Source organism: Dermacentor andersoni, chromosome 3, assembly GCF_023375885.2.
Source record: "Dermacentor andersoni chromosome 3, qqDerAnde1_hic_scaffold, whole genome shotgun sequence".
Lineage (NCBI taxonomy): Eukaryota > Metazoa > Arthropoda > Arachnida > Ixodida > Ixodidae > Dermacentor > Dermacentor andersoni.
In genome coordinates this window covers 63,640,733-63,659,007 of record NC_092816.1, presented here as the reverse complement: position 1 = coordinate 63,659,007, position 18,275 = coordinate 63,640,733, and the positions used below count along the sequence as shown (strand labels likewise).

At 48.6% G+C, this 18,275-nt stretch overlaps 1 protein-coding gene across 1 annotated transcript in view; it reads right to left on the bottom strand.

Annotated features, from left to right (window-relative positions):
* The window catches only part of LOC126546882 (transducin beta-like protein 2), a 282,624-nt gene that overhangs the window by 36,777 nt on the left and 227,572 nt on the right, over positions 1-18,275 (bottom strand). Inside the window, exons 6-7 of the mRNA XM_050194610.3 lie at positions 10,149-10,284; positions 3,165-3,214 (exon numbers count right to left, since the gene is read on the bottom strand). Coding sequence (XP_050050567.1) covers positions 3,165-3,214; positions 10,149-10,284 — 186 coding nt within the window. The remainder of the gene's footprint in view (positions 1-3,164; positions 3,215-10,148; positions 10,285-18,275) is intronic.

Genomic DNA, 18,275 nt, shown 5'->3' with positions numbered 1-18,275 from the left:
AGCCAACGCATACACTCTTCATACGAAGGCGCACCGTTAGCGCCGAGGCGCGCACGGACGGAATTTTCACGGTGATTGTCCGTACTATGCGTACAAACCACTCGCTGATTTTTCCCGCTCGTAAGCACGGGTAGGTACCAGAGCAGGCCTGCTGATCGTTGTGGTTGGCAAAGTTTCCTCGTTTTTCAGTGTCTGGTAACCCCGCCCTCACCCCATCACCCCACCCCTCAGAAGGAGGAAAAGCACAACGCAAGAGGTGCACCCGACGATCATCCATTCGCATACCCATAGCTCCACCACTCCGTCACAGGCGACGCGCATCGGCGCGTACCACCCACGTTACGCGGTCGCGCATCGCTCTATCTAACCTGCAGTCGCGAACGGACGACGCAGAAAGCGAGTCTTAGAGGGAAGAAGTAAAGCAAAGGCAAAAGAGCTAGTTGCAATGAAGATTCTACGAAGACAGAGAGTAAGAAAAAAAGGAGCAGCCATGTCGTTGTCCTCGACGACGAGCGGTCAAGCGCGTCTCTTGACTTCTCATCCGAGCCTTCACGTTTCTTATCGGTTTTCCTCATTGCTTTCTTGTTTCTCCTGCCCGCCGTCAACGACGAGAAAGCGTAATTATGCTGCTGGAGGTGGTCTCCCCTGTATACCGTAGCGCCGAGCCGACGTGTAGACGCTTTGAAGCTCGCGAGTTGTGTGCGCGGAGACTGCACCCCCCCCCTCCCTCCCCCCAGCTCCCCCGTTGATCCTACTTCGTTATCCTCTCCCCTGTCAGACCAACGATCCTGCCTGCGGAGTTGCTTGGCCCAGAAGCTAAAAATTACATATTTCATTCTCACTCTCCCGCTCTCTATCTCTCTCTCTCTCCGCGACGATGAACCGCGAATATGGCGCAATGCAGGCGGACGGTCGAGCGCGATTAATGTATAGCGCATAGCCGAGGCATGCACGTCGAGCCAACGTTGCCACGTACGTACGCCTACTAGAGAAGCTGCAGACCAGCTTCATCCCACTATGCGTACATCGACAAAAGCGAACGCAAGTAGTACGCGATATTGCAGAGTCAGTGGGCAATGGAGTTTACTGTATATATGTTGCGGGAGCACATACAGTCTCTGGTCGGCATGCATCCCGATGCCATCCGCGATTGGCACGTGGATACATGGCTCTGCCGCATGGTGGAGTTCTGCGATTTTGAGCCTTTATCTATCTATCTATCTATCTATCTATCTATCTATCTATCTATCTATCTATCTATCTATCTATCTATCTATCTATCTATCTATCTATAATCTTCTTACGCCACTGCCCCCCCCCCCCCCCCCCCAACTTGTCTACCAGCTTAGGCCACTGGGTCGTCTTCATTTCATCATCCCCATTTAAACTTTGTCACCAGACTCGTGTCATGCCGTCATCGTCACGCCTCGAACGCCTACCCAATGGCTCATTTGTCTGACAGTTTGGGCCACCAGGTATGTGCCGATGGTCATGACGTCATCGTGGTCGTTGCGTCGTCGTCATTCCAGCTACATCTTCCGACTCTTGTGACGCCGTCGTCGTCATACAGTCGTCATGCATCCGTTGCCATACCGTCGTCGCGATCGTACCATCGTCGTCTCTCCTGCTTTGTTATTCGAATCTTGTCTTGCCATCGTCGTCACACAATACTCACCATGCAGCTGTCGTCATTCAGTCGTCGCCACGCCACCGTCGCCATACTGTCGTAGTCACCTCATTGTCCTCGTACCTTTGTCATGCCATAGTCATCACTGCGTCGTCGTCATTGTATCCTTGTGATGCCGTCGTGGTCGCTGTGTCGTCATTCTGACTACATCAACCTATTATTACCACGCCGCCATAGTCACACAGTCGTCGCTATACCATTGTCGTTATGCCATCGTCATCACGCTGTCGTCTTACTATCGTCATCACTTCTGAAACATCATCCCATCGTGGCGATGCCGTCGTCGTCATACCGCCTTCACGGTTCTGTACGACGTCATTTCTTCTTCCCCTTTATATCGTAACCAAGCTGCCGTCCTTCAATCGGGATTATGCTCCTTGTTATGGCATCGTCGTCAGGCAGTTGTCATCATGTCTCCGTTGTCATACTTTCATCGCCAAGTCGTCGCGGTCTTTCCATTGTCGTCGTTTCAGCTTCGTCATCCGGTTGTCGTCAGTCGTCGCCGTCACGCTCTCGCCCTCATACAGTCTTCCCGACACAGTCGTCATGACACCGTCGTCGTGCACTCGTCGTAGGCCCACTGCCATCACGCCGTCTTAGACAAGCTGTCGTCTTTACACCACCGTCATCATTTCGGAATGGTCATCTCGTTGCCGTCATACTGCCGTCGTCGTACCGCCTTCGTCGTTGCATTTAAGTTATTCCTTTTTTGCGTCAATGCATCTTCGTTACTGCGTCGTCGTCAAACAGCCGTCGTCGTGCCGTCATGCTCGTATCAAACATTCGTGTTTGTCAAGCATTCATTGCCAAACATTCGTCGTCGCGTAACGCCGCTGTGGTCGCTTCATTGGCATCATTTTAATTTCCTCATCTGATTTCTTGTCATGGCCTTGTGACCACATCATTGTGCCGTCATCGTCGCACTGCCGTCTTCGTTTCATCGACATCATTCCTTCTTCATCACTGCCTCGTCTTCATACAGTCATCGTCGTGACGTCATGATCATGATCATGACCTTGGCAAGCAAGCCTCGTAGCAAATGGACCGATAAACGTATATGTTCTTTAGTAAGGTGTGTCATTACATTGCTTCAATGCTAATCGCATAACCACTGACAATCATCGTGAGATGGGTTCTCCTGGATCTTTTTTTTTTATTTCCTCTGCTAGAGTGATCCCCCTTTGCCTGCCCGATACAAAGGGCATATGTATACATATGTCGTCGTCATAATCTGCGACTGTGCTGCTGTGGGACCGCCACAAGCGGGAAATAAACCGAGAAATGACGCTCTTAATCTTGACTGTGCTCGACGTGCGGGGACGAGAAGTAAAGGGAAAAAAGAAATACCGACCCAATTCACATCTTTCCTCGAATAGAAACTTGACAACACACAATAACAACACACTATAACACCGATATGAACGCTATCTACACTATATAAAGAGAGAAAGCAAGGAAATGCGTCGGTTGCACTTACTGTTGCAATCCCAGAGCTTCCACGTTCCGTCACGGGATACAGATGCCATTCTGCAGAGATTGAGAAAAGGCGGACAAAAAAAAAAAAGAGGCAGATTTAAAATGCTGGTTCCAAATAAACATAGGCCCGTATAACTTTGTCGTGATAAAGTTAGAAAGTGTGAAAACAGCGAAAGCATCGCAGAAAAACGGATCGATCTCGAGCTTCGTTTCTCGTCATTTATTTTCTGCGGACTCACGGCAGTTGGTGCGGCACATTGTCATGCTGTGCATTGCGAACATATATTACATACCAAGAACACGCAAAGGTATCTGGAAATACAATAGGCTTGGGAGTCCCAAGCTCCTCTCCGCAAAAGGGCTATTGCAAGCACAAGAATCAGTTTAGTCAGTTTAGGAAGGCATCACATGCACGGAGAAAAATGAATATAGTAGAAGAGAGAGCATTCGGCTATGTTAAGCTCAATGCCAGCCACAGCGGTCCAACTGATGCGCTTTCTATACTGCTGTTTATATGAACAAATAAGTTAATCAATTAAATAATTATGCGCTGTTGTTGAACTGACAGCTCTCAGGATTTCCGACAAATGCGACCGCATTTCGATGAGAACGGATTACTGGAACGCACGCGCACCGATGTCACACGACTCACACTTCCCAAAGCAACGTCGGCGAAGCTGTTGCAGAGGTCGTCTTCCCGGTTAATTTTCAATCAGCACGTTGTCCGGCGATGTGAAGTGAATTCTAAAGTTCTGGCAAAGTCTTGACACTACGAGTAGATTTTTGGCGCGCTCCGCTGTCTTCGCGCGGGTGGTCGCATACTGTATAGAGTTTACGCTTACGCCTCCGCTCACGCGTCAATCACGCCTGACGCGTCTGCGTGTATTGGAGCACTGGCGACGCTAAAACTTTCTATCATTTCGCTCCACATAACACCTGTGTGGTGTTATTTCTCCATTACTTTCGCGAGTATATATTTACCCACGACGAGTTAAGAGTTTAGCGAGCCGCCAGGCCTCGGCAGCCTCAAGTATAGCGCTCGCTATAGCTCGGCCTCCAAAATAGTACCGAGCGATACACCAAAAAGATAACCCCCGACCTCCCCCCCCCCCCCCCCAAAAAAAAAAAAAAAAAAAAAAACGATTAATGCAGATCACGCACACCATGGTGGTCAGGTGTGAGTAAAGCTTTGATGAGCCGGATAGAAAGCACGGCACATCACGATAGAAGACGCACGGCAGGTTCGGCGACGAACGTATCCCGTAACGGTCGTCAGCCACGGCGGCGGTCACCTTGATTCAGGGGATGGTACGTGTTTTTGTCGCAGTCGCAGCGAGAAACGCAGCGGTCTCGCAGAGGTAGAGCATCCGCCTCGCGTGCAAGAGGACCGCGGTTCGAATCCCGCCACCGCACAATTTTCCAGCGGATCAAAACAAAAAAAAATTCGCGTGTTCATAAAATTGCATAAACAGGCCTGGAGTGCGGCCTGATCCCGGTGACCAGAACCCGTAACGCACTCCCTCACCAGAGCAGGATTGGCCACCCTGGTGCAGTACTTGGACACAACCTCCTATATGAATACAACAATCAAATCCCGGCCCTCAGTCCCCAGCAGCTGCGAAGCAACTGACCACAGAGGATGCTAAGAATCTCTGGGTACGGACAGGGCGCCATTGGAACTTGAACCTGGCAACGTTTAACGCTAAAACATTATCTAGTAAGGCGAGTTTAGCAGTGCTATTGGAGGAATTAGCGGGCAGTAAATGGGATATAATAGGGCTCAGTGAGGTTAGGAGGACAAAGGAATCATATACAGTGCTAAAAAGCGGGCACGTCATGTGCTACCGGGGCTTAGCGGAGAGGCGAGAACTATAGGAGTCGGATTCCTGATTAATAAGGATATAGCTGGTAACATACAGGAATTCTATAGCATTAACGAGAGGGCGGCAGGTCTTGTTGTGAAACTTAATAAGAGGTACAAATTGAAAGTAGCAGAGGTCTACGCCCCTACATCCAGTCATGATAATCAGGAAGTCGAAAGCTTCTATGAAGACGTGGAATCGGCGACGGGTAAAGCCAAAACAAAATACACTATACTGATGGGCGGCTTCAATGCCAGGGTAGCAAGAAGCAACCTGGAGACAAGTCAGTGGGGGGAATATGGCATAGGTTCTAGGAATAGCAGGGGAGAGTTATTAGTAGAGTTTGCAGAACGGAATGATATGTGGATAATGAATACCTTCTTCCGCAAGTGGGATAGCCGAAAGTGGACATGGAGGAGCCCGAATGGCGAGACTAGAAATGAAATAGACCTCATATTCTGCGCTAACCCTGACATCATACAACATGTGGACGTGCTCGGCAAGGTGCGCTGCAGTGACCATAGAATGGTAACAACTCGAATTGCCTAGACTTGAGTAGGTAATGGAAGAAACTGGTACATAGGAAGCCGATCAATGAGTTAGCGGTAAGAATGAAAATAGAGGAATTCCGGATCAAGCTACAGAAAAGGTATTCCGCTTTAACTCAAGAAAAGGACCTTAATGTGGAAGCAATGAACGACAATCTTATGGGCATCATTAAGGACTGTGCAATAGAAGGCAGTGGGAACTTCGTTAGACAGGATACCGGTAAGCTATCGCAGGATACGAAAGATCTGATTAAGAAACGCCAATGTATGAAAGCCTCTAACCCTACAGCTAGAACAGAACTGGCAGAACTTTCCAGGTTAATCAACAAGCGTAAGACAGCTGACATAAGGAAGTATAATATGGATAGAATTGAGCATGCTCTCAGCAACGGAGGAAGCCTAAAAGCAGTGAAGAAGAAACTAGGAATAGGCAGGAATCAGATGTATGCGTTAAGAGACAAAGCCGGCAATATCATTACTAATATGGATGAGATACCTCAAGTGGCTGAGGAGTTCTATAGAGATGTATACAGTACCAGTGGCACCATAGACGCTAATGGAAAAGAGAATAGTCTAGAGGAATTTGACATCCCACAAGTAACGCCGGAAGAAGTAAAGAAAGCCTTGGGAGCTATGCAAAGGGGGAAGGCAGCTGGGGAGGATCAGATAACAGCAGATTTGTTGTAGGATGGTGCGCAGATTGTTCTAGAAAAACTGGCCACCCTGTATACGCAATGCCTCATGACCCCGAGCGCACCGGAATCTTGGAAGAACGCCAACACAATCCTAGTCCATAAGAAGGGGGACGCCAAAGATTAGAGATATTATAGACCGATCAGCTTACTGTCCGTTGCCTACAAAGTATTTACTAAGATAATTGCAAATAGAATCAGGAGCACCTTAGACTTCCGTCAACCAAAGGACCAGGCAGGATTCCGTAAAGGCTACTCAACAATAGACCATATTCACACTATCAATCAGGTGATAGAGAAATGTGCGGAATATAACCAATCCTTATATATAGCTTTCATTGATTACGGGAAAGCGTTTGATTCAGTCGAAACCTCAGCAGTCATGGAGGCATTGCGGAATCAGGGTGTAGACGAGCCGTATGTAAAAATACTGAAAGATATCTATAGCGGCTCCACAGCCACCGTAGTCTTCCATAAAGAAAGCAACAAAATCGCAATAAAGAAAGGCGTCAGGCAGGGAGATACGATCTCTCCAATGCTATTCACAGCGTGTTTACAGGAGGTATTCAGAGACCTGGATTGGGAAGAATTGGGGATAAGAGTTAATGGAGAATACTTAAGTAACTTGCGATTCGCTGATGATATTGCCATTGCTTAGTAACTCAGGGGACCAATTGCAATGCATGCTCGCTGATCTGGTGAGGCAAAGCAGAAGGGTGGGTCTAAACATTAATCTGCAGAAAACTAAAGTAATGTTTAACAGTCTCGGAAGAGAACAGCAGTTTACGATAGGTAGCGAGGCACTGGAAGTGGTAAGGGAATACATCTACTTAGGACAGGTAGTGACTGCAGATCCAGATCATGAGACTGAAATAATCAGAAGAATAAGAATGGGCTGGGGTGTGTTTGGCAGGCATTCTCCGATCATGAACAGCAGGTTGCCATTATCCCTCAAGAGAAAAGTGTATAACAGCTGTGTCTTACCAGTGCTCACCTACGGGGCAGAAACCTGGAGGCTTACCAAAAGAGTTCTGCTTAAATTGAGGACGACGCAACGAGCTATGGATAGAAGAATGATGGTTGTAACTTTAAGGGATAAGAAAAGAGCAGATTGGGCGAGGGAACAAACGCGAGTTAATGACATCTTAGTTGAAATCAAGAAAAAGAAATGGGCATGGGCAGGACATGTAATGAGGAGGGAAGATTGCCGATGGTCATTAAGGGTTACGGACTGGATTCCAAGAGAAGGGAAGCTTAGCAGGGGGCGCCAGAAAGTTAGGTGGGCGGATGAGATCAAGAAGTTTGCAGGGACAACATGGCCACAATTAGTACGTGATCGGGGTAGTTGGAGAAGTATGGGAGAGGCCTTTGCCCTGCAGTGGGCGTAGCCAGGCTGATGATGATGATGATGATGAATGACGACGACGTGTTTTCTCAGAGATAACTTTCGGTGATACTATCGCCTTCGCTATAGGTTTCGCGTGGCTCGGCAAAGGACACGTCGAAGTAGAGGGTCAAAAGCGTTCAGGCACCGGGCGAAGATGGCGAGCATGGCACAGCACCACAAACGCGCTGTCGGCCGTGTACGCGGGTGAGTCCAGGTGCCGAGTCACGCGCGAAACCTCGCGAAAGTGATAGCTCACCGATGACAGCAGCTTCGACTCGTCGCGACAGCGGACGGCACGCCAAATCAGGAGAAGGTTGGGCAAAGACCGCTTCGGATTCAAATAAGACGACGAAACGGTCAATAAGGCACACAATAGGATTGACAGCATCGAGGCGACACGACAATCTACGTTTGTCTTCTCGTCATTTCATTATTTACGCAGCGACGGAGTGCAACGCCTAATTCACCCTGGGGTCACGGCGATTTAATTGAATCCAGAAAATTATCGCTTCGGCATGCGGAAACGTAGCGATAAGTAAGCGACCCGAATAATGCCTGGCTGCCGCTTTATAGCATATCAGCGGTTAGAACGTTACTAGGAAGCTGTAACAGTTGGCCGAGGAGAGAGAGAGGAAAAAGAAAAAGCCTTTCGGTTCACAGCAATCATTTTCCCAACACGAGCCACCGCGATATCGAGGTGACCTTAGGGGGGAAGGGGGGGGGGGTTGTAAATGTGGGAATTCCGCCCTCCGTAACGCGAACAAATAGATCTCGATAAAACGAACACGGAGATAAAGCCGCACTCGGAAAAAGCTTACTTTGATATGAGGCTCTGTTGCGTGCCCATTGCGCGATAACGCGTCGCTCACGTGCAACACATAGCGATAAGGGGGCGAATTAACTGCCGCGCCAACAATCACACCGAGAAACTAAGGCGAGAACACGGCGCACGGTCGTATTTATTTATCTTTTTTTCCGCCCAGTTTAACTCGGTCATTCGAGCTCGGCACAGCCTTAAATTTGTTAAGGCGGACGCCTGTACCCGACTTATTTCTCTCCTTTCGTCGTATCTTAAGTAGCCAACAGATATCGGGTCTCGGTTACATACTGGCACTGATAACGTACTCCGCGTTTTGCTTCATCTAAAGTTTTCTTTCTTGCGGTATATTGTCACCTTTATCGAGGCCACGCGCCTTGGTATCCTTTCCGCCAGTTCTTAGTTTGTTATCCCGAAAGTTTTTAAAATTTCTATCGCTGTCCTGCTCTCTCTCTCTCCCTCCCCCTCCCTCAATCAGTCTCTCTCTCCCTCTCTCGTTTCCTGCGGTCTTCAATCACCCCGTGATATCTCGATGGTGCGACAGGCAATAAATGAAAGGCACCCCGTAGTTCGCTTGTTGCTAATTTTATAGAAGTGTAGAATTAATTACAAATGAGACAATTTGATTTGCGTTAACCTTCAAGTTTTTAGTGAAAGAAAAGGGCATAAACGTTGACGAACATGAAGACAGCTTGGCGCCGCGGTGGGAGCAGAACCGCACTGGGAAGGAAATCCGCACTGCGAGTGCGGTGACTGCCTCCGTCCTTTTCTCTTGAAATATTTATGCCCATGTACACCTATAACTGCATAGACCCGGGAGTGTTAGCCATGCGCATCACACTGCATTGGCGGCGGACGCGGGACAACGGACAAACCGCAGTCGTGACGCATACTGCAGGCACATACACGTAACCGAAGCAGCAACCAGCCGGCCAACAAACTCTCGTCCGCTGCTATATCTCAAGGCATCGAGGACACCCGAGTCGAGACCCTCGCTGTGCGACCGACGAGAGAATAACCAGACGAGCCCAGAGGAATCGACTTCTTTTTGTGAACCCAACGCGAAACCAGCAGAAAGCCGAGAGTTTAGCTTTTTGTCCGCGTGTTTATTGAAATTTACAGGTTTACGGGTACACCGGAGATGATGATAATGATGATGACGATATATATATGAACCCATGATCATTGCATCAGGCAAGCAAATTCGAATTGCCCGACCCAAAGAAAGTAAAACTGATTCACTGATTCTACAGTGCTGTCACTCTTAGAGGAAACACGTGAACACGGTCGAATTTTCCCCTTTGGCAAGTGTACGATTATCTGGCTTCGCGGCAGATAATCTGCAGTTGGTGGCGCTGGCACCTGTCTATACACACTTGTGCAGCGCGTTCGCGTAGGTTTACCAGACACTTGCAGAGTGACAGCCGCCAATTAGTGCGTTCCCTTTAACAGCGGGCCGCACTGTACCTATGTTCACACTCGCCGTTCGACTATCACACACACTCGCATGCAGGTAAAAGAGAAGCAGCGGCACCTTGTGGTGGTTTGCACAAACACCTACACGGAGAAGCCATCTGATGAAGACACGTCCAAAGGTATACGGATAACGATAAAGTCGCGGAATATGGGTCCCAGTTTGGTCAGGAGCAAAGTATCTTCGAGGCGGCGGGTGCTTATACCTGGAGGAGTCGTTTGAGAAGGCGAAGCAGAAGACGCCCGACGTGTGACCCTTGAGCTCGAAGGCCCTCTTGACCTCCTTGAAGTCGCCGGTCTTGGTGAAGCACACCTCCCACACCTTCACGTCGGGGGTGAAGCCTGCGACAGAGGGAAGACGTTCGGCCAACACGTGAGCGGACGCGAAAGTGAAGGTATAAGCAGCATGAAGATGCAACACGTACCAGCATGCACAAGCAACAGAACGAGGCTTCGTGAGGCTTATAGCGCGCGAAAAGACAGGGACGAAAGGAAGACGTGACACACACAGGCGCTAACTTGCAACAATCTTTATTTCGAGCAAAGGAGCCATACATATATACAACTTTTTCGCATACATCATCATACAAGGATGTCTTACCAACAATGTCTTACCAACAAGCCCAAATCACTGCATTACAGAACGAGGATGTTGCAATCGCGGCGCTGTTAACTCGCGCATATCGGAATTCATCCCGCAGCGGCGTCTGACAGACTTCGCACGCACAGGCACATTGTGCCGGACGGAGATTCAGCGGAATTGCGAGATTTGCGGCGCTCGCAACGGGAGGCAGTAAAAGTGATGGCCACATTAAACAGCGCCAGCGCTCGAGTCACGTGTTCCTTGTTACTTCATCCCTCCTTTTTATGCCTTTCGCGTTCATCATTGCAATCTCATCGTTACGCCATCATTCTTCGAATTATTATTATTATTATTATTATTATTATTATTATTATTATTATTATTATTATTGTTGTTGTTGTTGTTTTGCAGTCATGGAGAGGCTGCCGGAACTGTTGCTCATGTTGTTTGCTAAGACCACTACAACTGTACAGAAGTTTTAGCGCTATGTCTCGAACGTCGTCTCTCCAGAAACATTAAAAAAAAAAGGCTTCGTATAATGACGGGTGAGCTGGAAGCGGTATCGGAGTACATATATAGCTGCGTCGGGCGCACACGACGCTGAGCCGCTCTACAAAAGGCGCCTAACTGAACACGGGAACTTCGCGACTCACCGACAGCCAAGAAGGGCGCGTTTCGTTTGTTCGACTCTGCCTCTGGCCACGACCTTAATTATACGCTCTGTCCCAATTGTTTACAGGGAGGACCGGGACGCGTCACGAAAGCAGCTCAGCTCGACAAGTGAGGCGCGCCGCCTCCATAACGAGCAATAATAACGTCGATTAGTCACGCTGCTATACGAGCACGCAGGAAAGAACCGTCCGCGCTACGCGAGTCAACGACACCGAAGCTGTGCCTTGGCTGCGCTCGCCCCGACAAGGGACCACGTCTTTAAGCGCTCGCTCTCGTGTGTCTGTGTGCACCGCTTGCAGCAGAGCTGTGCCGACGACGCGCAGTGACTCGGCGCCGATGCGTACGACAAACACAGCAACGTTTACGAACTGCGCGGCGCTCGTGGCTTCCTAAATACCGTCGTTGCGCCGTCCGTGGGAGAAACCACCGACTGGACGATCGGACGAATGAATTTGATTGGGTGTGTGACGTAATAGATCTGTAATGCAAAAGGATAGACAGTTGGGCGAGTTGGTACGGTAACATGATTTTGGCTTCTAGCGCGAAGTGAAACACGGACACAGAAAGGAGCAGACTGGACGTCCTGTGTGCTCCTTTCTGTGTCCGTGTTTCACTTCGCGCTAGAAGCCAAAATCATGTTACGTAATAGATCTGCGGAAACCCGCAAGGTGGAGAGAAGTAATTAATAAAGGGTAAACGAGACGTCCACCCCACCGTAGCAATTGCTACAAAAGAAACCCATGTGGATTCCTCGAAAGAAAAGCCTCGCAGTTGAAAAAAAAAAAGACAGGACGAATTTTTCTTCAACTGCGAGGCTTTTCTTTCGAGCAATCCGTAAGGGTTTCCTTTGTAGCAATTGCTACGGTGGGGTGGATGTCTCATTTTCCCTTTATTATTTGATTGGTTGTAGCGTTTGCAGCATTATAGGGCTTAGGGATGCCATATCGCGTGAAAATTTTCGGTATAACTCGAGTTCTTAAACGTGCATCGGAATCCGGAACGAGCGGTCCGCACAGCCGGGTGTTTTGGAACTGCAATATCGAGCGCAGCAAGTGAACATCGTAGCCGCACCACGAGCCAACGCTGCGACTAATTTGAAAAAAAAGAAAAAAAAGAGCCGGTAGAGTGCGTTACGCATATTAGAGGTCCCCTAGTGAAACCTCAGTGTCGCGTGTTCAGTTTCCGAGCACAAGGTCGCGGGTACGAATCCCCGCAGCAGAGGCTGCATTCCGATAAGGGAGGTAAAGGAGCGGGGTGGGGGGGTGGGGGGCATAGAGTTTCTCCCTATATTACCTAGAGGGAAATCTGGCGCTGCTGCGCTGTGGTATGCATGGGAATGCCGGTATATTGTGACTTCGGTTTGGCATCGTTGTTGGAGAGCCAGGCAAGCACCGTTCCGTCTGTCGCAATGATTTTCTACTGAAACAGTACGTAAAAAGCTGTTTTAGCTTTATTATTACACAAAAATATGTTTTGTTCAAATATGAGAATTTGTTATTTCATGTACAATTATATGAAAAGTAAAAAGTGTCAGCGGGCCGCTAAAGTTGGAAAACAGGCGGCAAGATTCGCGCTCGCTTTGGAACAGTTTGTCGTCTGTTCTTGCTTTTCTTCGCTTGGTTATGCATTGTAGGTGAGTAAACTTCCCTGGAAGATGTAATATGCGTGAACGGAAACATTTTATGAAGATTTTACTTTAAGAACGCGTTATTTGTGTAGCCATATCCACGTTTTAGACGAAGCCTCTTGCAACACCAGCCAACACAAGCTTCGCAGACACATATACCGTCATTCCCATGACGGCACAGTGCCCCTTAAGAAATTCCCATAGACGGTGGCGCCAGATTTCTTTCTAGGTGTTATAGTGAGAAACTCTATGGGCGCGGGGGGGGGGGGGGGGGGGTGACAGCTGTCGTCTATTGGGTTTTAATGTATGCAAACCCTCAGAAGGTCAGAAACAATCTGTAGTTTTCCACATCTCTTAGCTCCTGCGCGCTGCCTAGGGGCGTCAAGTCCCGGCCATCAATCACCTTATGAAGCGCTCAGATAGGCAACGGAGGGGACTGCGTGCGTCAGAGAGATAAAGCTGGAGACAACCCACAGATCAACGCGTCATCACCAGCGCCAATTGCTCCTGCTGTTTAATAACAGTATAGACAAATGGAGAGGTAGGTTGCCTCAGAGCCAGTCATCCCATGGGCACAGTTAACAGATCAACGCTATACTGCTTAACACATAACACACACACACGTTGGAGACCGTAAACATAATACGCTTAAATACAAAAAAGAAGAGAAATCGAAGCAAGGAAATTGTCCCAACTTTACTATGCCGAAAACCCTGAAATGACGCAGGACAACGACAAGGTAAACAGAAGAGCGAGCGAGCGAGAGAGAGAGAGAGAGAGAGAGAGAGAGAGAGAGAGAGAGAGAGAGGGTAAGAAGAAAAAACGGAAGCTTTAACGTACAAAGTTCTTTAAAGTTACAGCCAGTTACAGGCCGCAAAAAAGATGTCCGACTGCCATAAATAGCTCCGCAAAAAGAGAGCGCGAGTAAGCCAGCGTCTGCGCAAAACGTATCGGCGCACTGACGCATCCGTGACGTACATCCACAGCGAACGTGGAAACGGGTTAGCCGCACACTTTTGGCGGCTCAAGCCGCAAAGCGGCGACAGATGTTGCAAAGGTATACATCAACAGTTCGCCGAGTGTGTCACGCGGCTCTGCATTGCTGCTTTCTGTGCACTGTCGGAGTGACGTCACAGATTCGTCCGGCCGGCGAATAACGAGAAGCAAAATTACAGGATCGGCCACGTGGATCGCGGCGCTTTCGACGACGAGACGTGACCTGTGTTCGCGAAGCACTGCGTGCGGCTCTTTCAGGCGTTGTTATTACAGGGACGCGCACATCGTGAACAGCACCGAGCAAACGAGGCGCAGTGTTTCGAGAACGCAAGAAAATGAGAGAGAACGATGAAGAAGGAGAAGAAAAAGAAACACTGTAAAAGCCAAGGGGCTGCGAGGAAAGGAGACGTTTCAATTGGATACGCGCATGCATGCACATTCAGGCTCACTTAAAGTATTTTTTTTATTATTCTTTGCGCACTCTATTCCCGGAACCGAGAGCACTTCAGCAGTACTGGTTCCATAAAAAAGAACGGCTCGTCGTCACCGGATAATCCCTGGAGCGTTCGGAGTGCGACAGCTTACAAGCGCGCATGCTGTCGCTGCAGCACAGGCTTCGTCGAAAGCTCCGTCCGTATTCTTGAAAAAGAGCTCCACGCAGATTAGATTCTCAATTACTTGGCCACCGTGTCGCCTATTTGCATTTGTTGATAGCAGATTATTATTATTATTATTATTATTATTATTATTATTATTATTATTATTATTATTATTATTAATTTCTATTTCAGGCGCACTTGGATGGATCAGTCATAGGGTGACTCGGCTCTGGCCCTTACGGCGCGTCATATCCCAACCGCCTACAACCGAAAAGCCGGCGTTTAATGCTTGTTTATGGCTCTCGCAATGGCTTCCGCCGCAAGAAGCCAGTAAAAGCATAGTCTTCAAGATCTGCAACTGCTTATCCAGAGGGCGCCACCACTGGGGCGCAGATTTGGACACACAACGTGCAATCGCGGCAATATATCCTTTAATTCAAAGAAAAACGCAAGAGCTATACTAACTCAATTTCAACCGTTCACAATTACACCACAGAAATTCTGTTGTCCTTAATTTGGCCACAAAGGGGCATACATAAATAATAATGTTCAGTTCCATCAGTAAGTTACGCTAATGCTAATAGGTGGTGTCCAAATCCAGCATCAAGTGAGTAAGCGCTCAGCGACCTCTTCCTCGGAGTAAAAGAAACAGATCTCGAAGGTAATACTATTGCGGACTGTTCGCCACAAAAGCCATTGCAGAGCCGGAAACACGCCATAGCCGCCATGTCTTGAACGTCACCATAAGGAATGATACCAGGCGACGTTAATGGGGTCTACTTAATTTTCCCTCAATAATAAAAAAGTAAGCGTAGACTGCGTTCCGGTGGACCGTTAGAGTTACAGAATGGGTACCAAGAGAAGGGAAGCGCAGTCGAGGACGGCAAAAAAGTAGGTCAGGTGATGAAATTAGGAAACTTGCAGGCGCAAGTTGGAATCGCTTGGCGCAGGACAGGGGTAATTGGCGATCGCAGGGAGAGGCCTTCCTCCTGCAGCGGACATCAAATAGTTTGATGATGATGATGATGATGATGATGATGATGATGATGATGATGATGATGATGACACTGCGTTCTACAGGAAGCAAACAGTCAACATAGCAAGTTTCAAAAACATTTTCTGCGCCGCAACGGCCCGAATAAGAGAATATAGTTTCAAATTTGTGACGGGGCCACACTGACTTGTACCGGCTCCGAGGATCCGACGCAATATGCGAGAGATAACTTTGGCCTTAATTCGCTCCACCAGTAATCAGCCGTCTCCTGCCAAATCAATGAAATTGATTTTACTGCGATAGCAATTATACGGACACTCCAGGCGCATTTCTGTCGTCACCGTGATGTTCTGTATAAAGTGCAAGGGAGATAATATCATCGCCGCGCGCCGTATGCTGTATGTGCGAGTGAAAGCATGCGAGGGTCTGCCGACCATGGCAGCTCAATCTCGCGCGCGCTAAAGCCCCTTAAACTTCGTAAAGTAGTGTCACACTTTGAAGAATGCCGCCTCCTCTTCACGTGCTCTTGCCGAGGCCGACGCCGCGTCGCTATTGGCCTAATAGCATCACGTGGGCCCTCGCGCCGTGCATCAGCGCCATTTTTGCTCCAGAAGGGTCTACGGAGTGGCGAGGAGCGCATGTTGGCGCCGTTGCTACGCTCGAGCAGTGTAGGCGGCGCCACGGTCGAGGAGGGAGCGTGAAAGAGAGGAGAAACGAGGACGAGTGAAGGCGGAGGAGGAGAGTGTCGCTACTTTATGAAGTTTAAGGGGCTTTAGCGCGCGCAAGGGAGGAAAGGGGGAGGAAGCGCGCGCCGCATCAGGGGGAGGGAGTGGGTGGCGTTATACTTATTGGGACACTAAAGACACTAAGCCGGCGTGGACTGTTTAAATACCATTCAGGAAACCTCACAACACTTATTTCGTGACAATACTTAGTTTACGAGAAAACTGCATCTGAAGGGTCCGCATACCTTTTTCGAAATTCAAATCTCCCGCCACCATACCGGGGGAGTGGTGACGTTGCATACGCCATCACCACCTTTTGCTGCCGTCGGTGACTACAACAGCGCCCAATAGACGGAGGTGGATTAAGACAGAGCGGTGGATTCGTCGCTGCAGCTGCTTTTTGGTCAAGCGGCGTAGACCGCTCGGGCATCCCGCGACATCACATGGAAATTGAACTTTCTGCTACTTGCAGTTTGTGCGAGTTTCGCGAGCCAGCAAAACCAGCACAGCACTTAGTGATAACGAAACCAGTGAAACGCGAAAGCGTGGGCGGCGCGGTGTCGAGCGAAAACGAAACTTCTCGACCACCCGCCTCGTTGTCAAGGGTAATATTAATCAGTTCCTTTTTCTAAAAATGAAACAGAAATGGACAAGCAGCATTTTATTTCGTCTTATAATACAATACAATGATGTTTTTTTTTTTTTTTTTTGCAACCAGTGGTTGAGTACTAGGGACAGAATTCAACTGAGGAGTGCTTTCGTCGTTGGGGGAGAACATGAATGTCCCTGGGGATTCTCTAATCATGTCCTGCATTTACCTCAATTTCTCGATTATGAAGGCTCTGTTCGCGATAATACTGATGGCTAAGTGCTTCTCGAGAACTCATCTATCACTTTAGCTTGACTTAATATTTGCCTATAATGTCCCTTTAAAGCCCCTTTAGTTCTACTCCGGCGAATGCTGCTTATGGCGCGGTCGCGCGGGCCCTATCTTGAAAGCGATCTGCGATGGGGACAGAGGCTAGGTGCGCCGGCGGCTCATAGCTTCGCGCGCGCTGTGCTCTCGCCGCTTAGTTCGCGTGGAAGCGAGAGGCAGTACGAAGGTCAATTCGCTCGCTGCTGCTCCCGCTCTTGCTCCCTCCAGCGTTTTGACGGCGAGTGTCCGAACTCATCAAGTGAGGTGTGTTTATGTTTGCCTTTGCGCGCGTGACACCGTGCTTGTTAATTTAGTTAGTAAGCCAATGTTGAAGAGTTTATACGACAGGTAAAGCTACTATCCTTACTTCGTGTAGCTGTCTACTAATTTGCTAAACGCGATCGATGCTTCGCCTTTCGGGCGAAATTGCAACTTTTGTTTTCTGAGAACATTTCATCAGCGCGAGGCTCATCTATAGCGTTGCCCTCTTAGTGCCTCAGATGAAACTCACAACGCTGCATATGCGTCATGCGTTCCGGGTCAAGTTGGCCCAAACTTCGACAAGGAATTCACGAACTCTCTTTGCAGCTGTCGCATATGCGTAAGACGTCTTCTTGCGTCCATTGCCGTGCGCATCTACGCGGGGTACCATCCTTCGAAGTCGAATATGGCGACGCCGCATGCAAATGAGCAGTGAAAGGTACAGTGCCTTCAAAGTACCAGAAGAGCGTTCACGACGCTCGCAGCGACACTTTGACGACAACGCGTAGCGCACCGAGACATTCCCGTATACCGGCGGCAATGCGTGAGAAGCAGATGACGCACGTAAATATATAAGCGGAATTTCTTGTAGTGCGTCAACTGCACTTTTGTTATGCGAATCTCAGCGGGGTTCCTATAGGAGCTACGTGGAAAGCACGCGAACATCAGCAGGGTCACGTTTGCCCGCTTCCAGCATTAAAAAAAGAAAGATCACATCTCTAGCACGTGGACAGTGTTAATTGCTGCACCCGCCTTACTTTACCATGAAGAACAATGTTCACTTGCCGCGCGATTAATGTGGATGTGTTGCATAAGCGTTTCAGCACAACAACAACTCCATCTGTGGTATCTTGAGAGATTGGCAGTATTGCATTAAAATAATAATAATAATATTAATAATAATAATAATAACAATAATAATAATAATAATGCGAGAAAAAATTATGCGTGGCTCTGCTA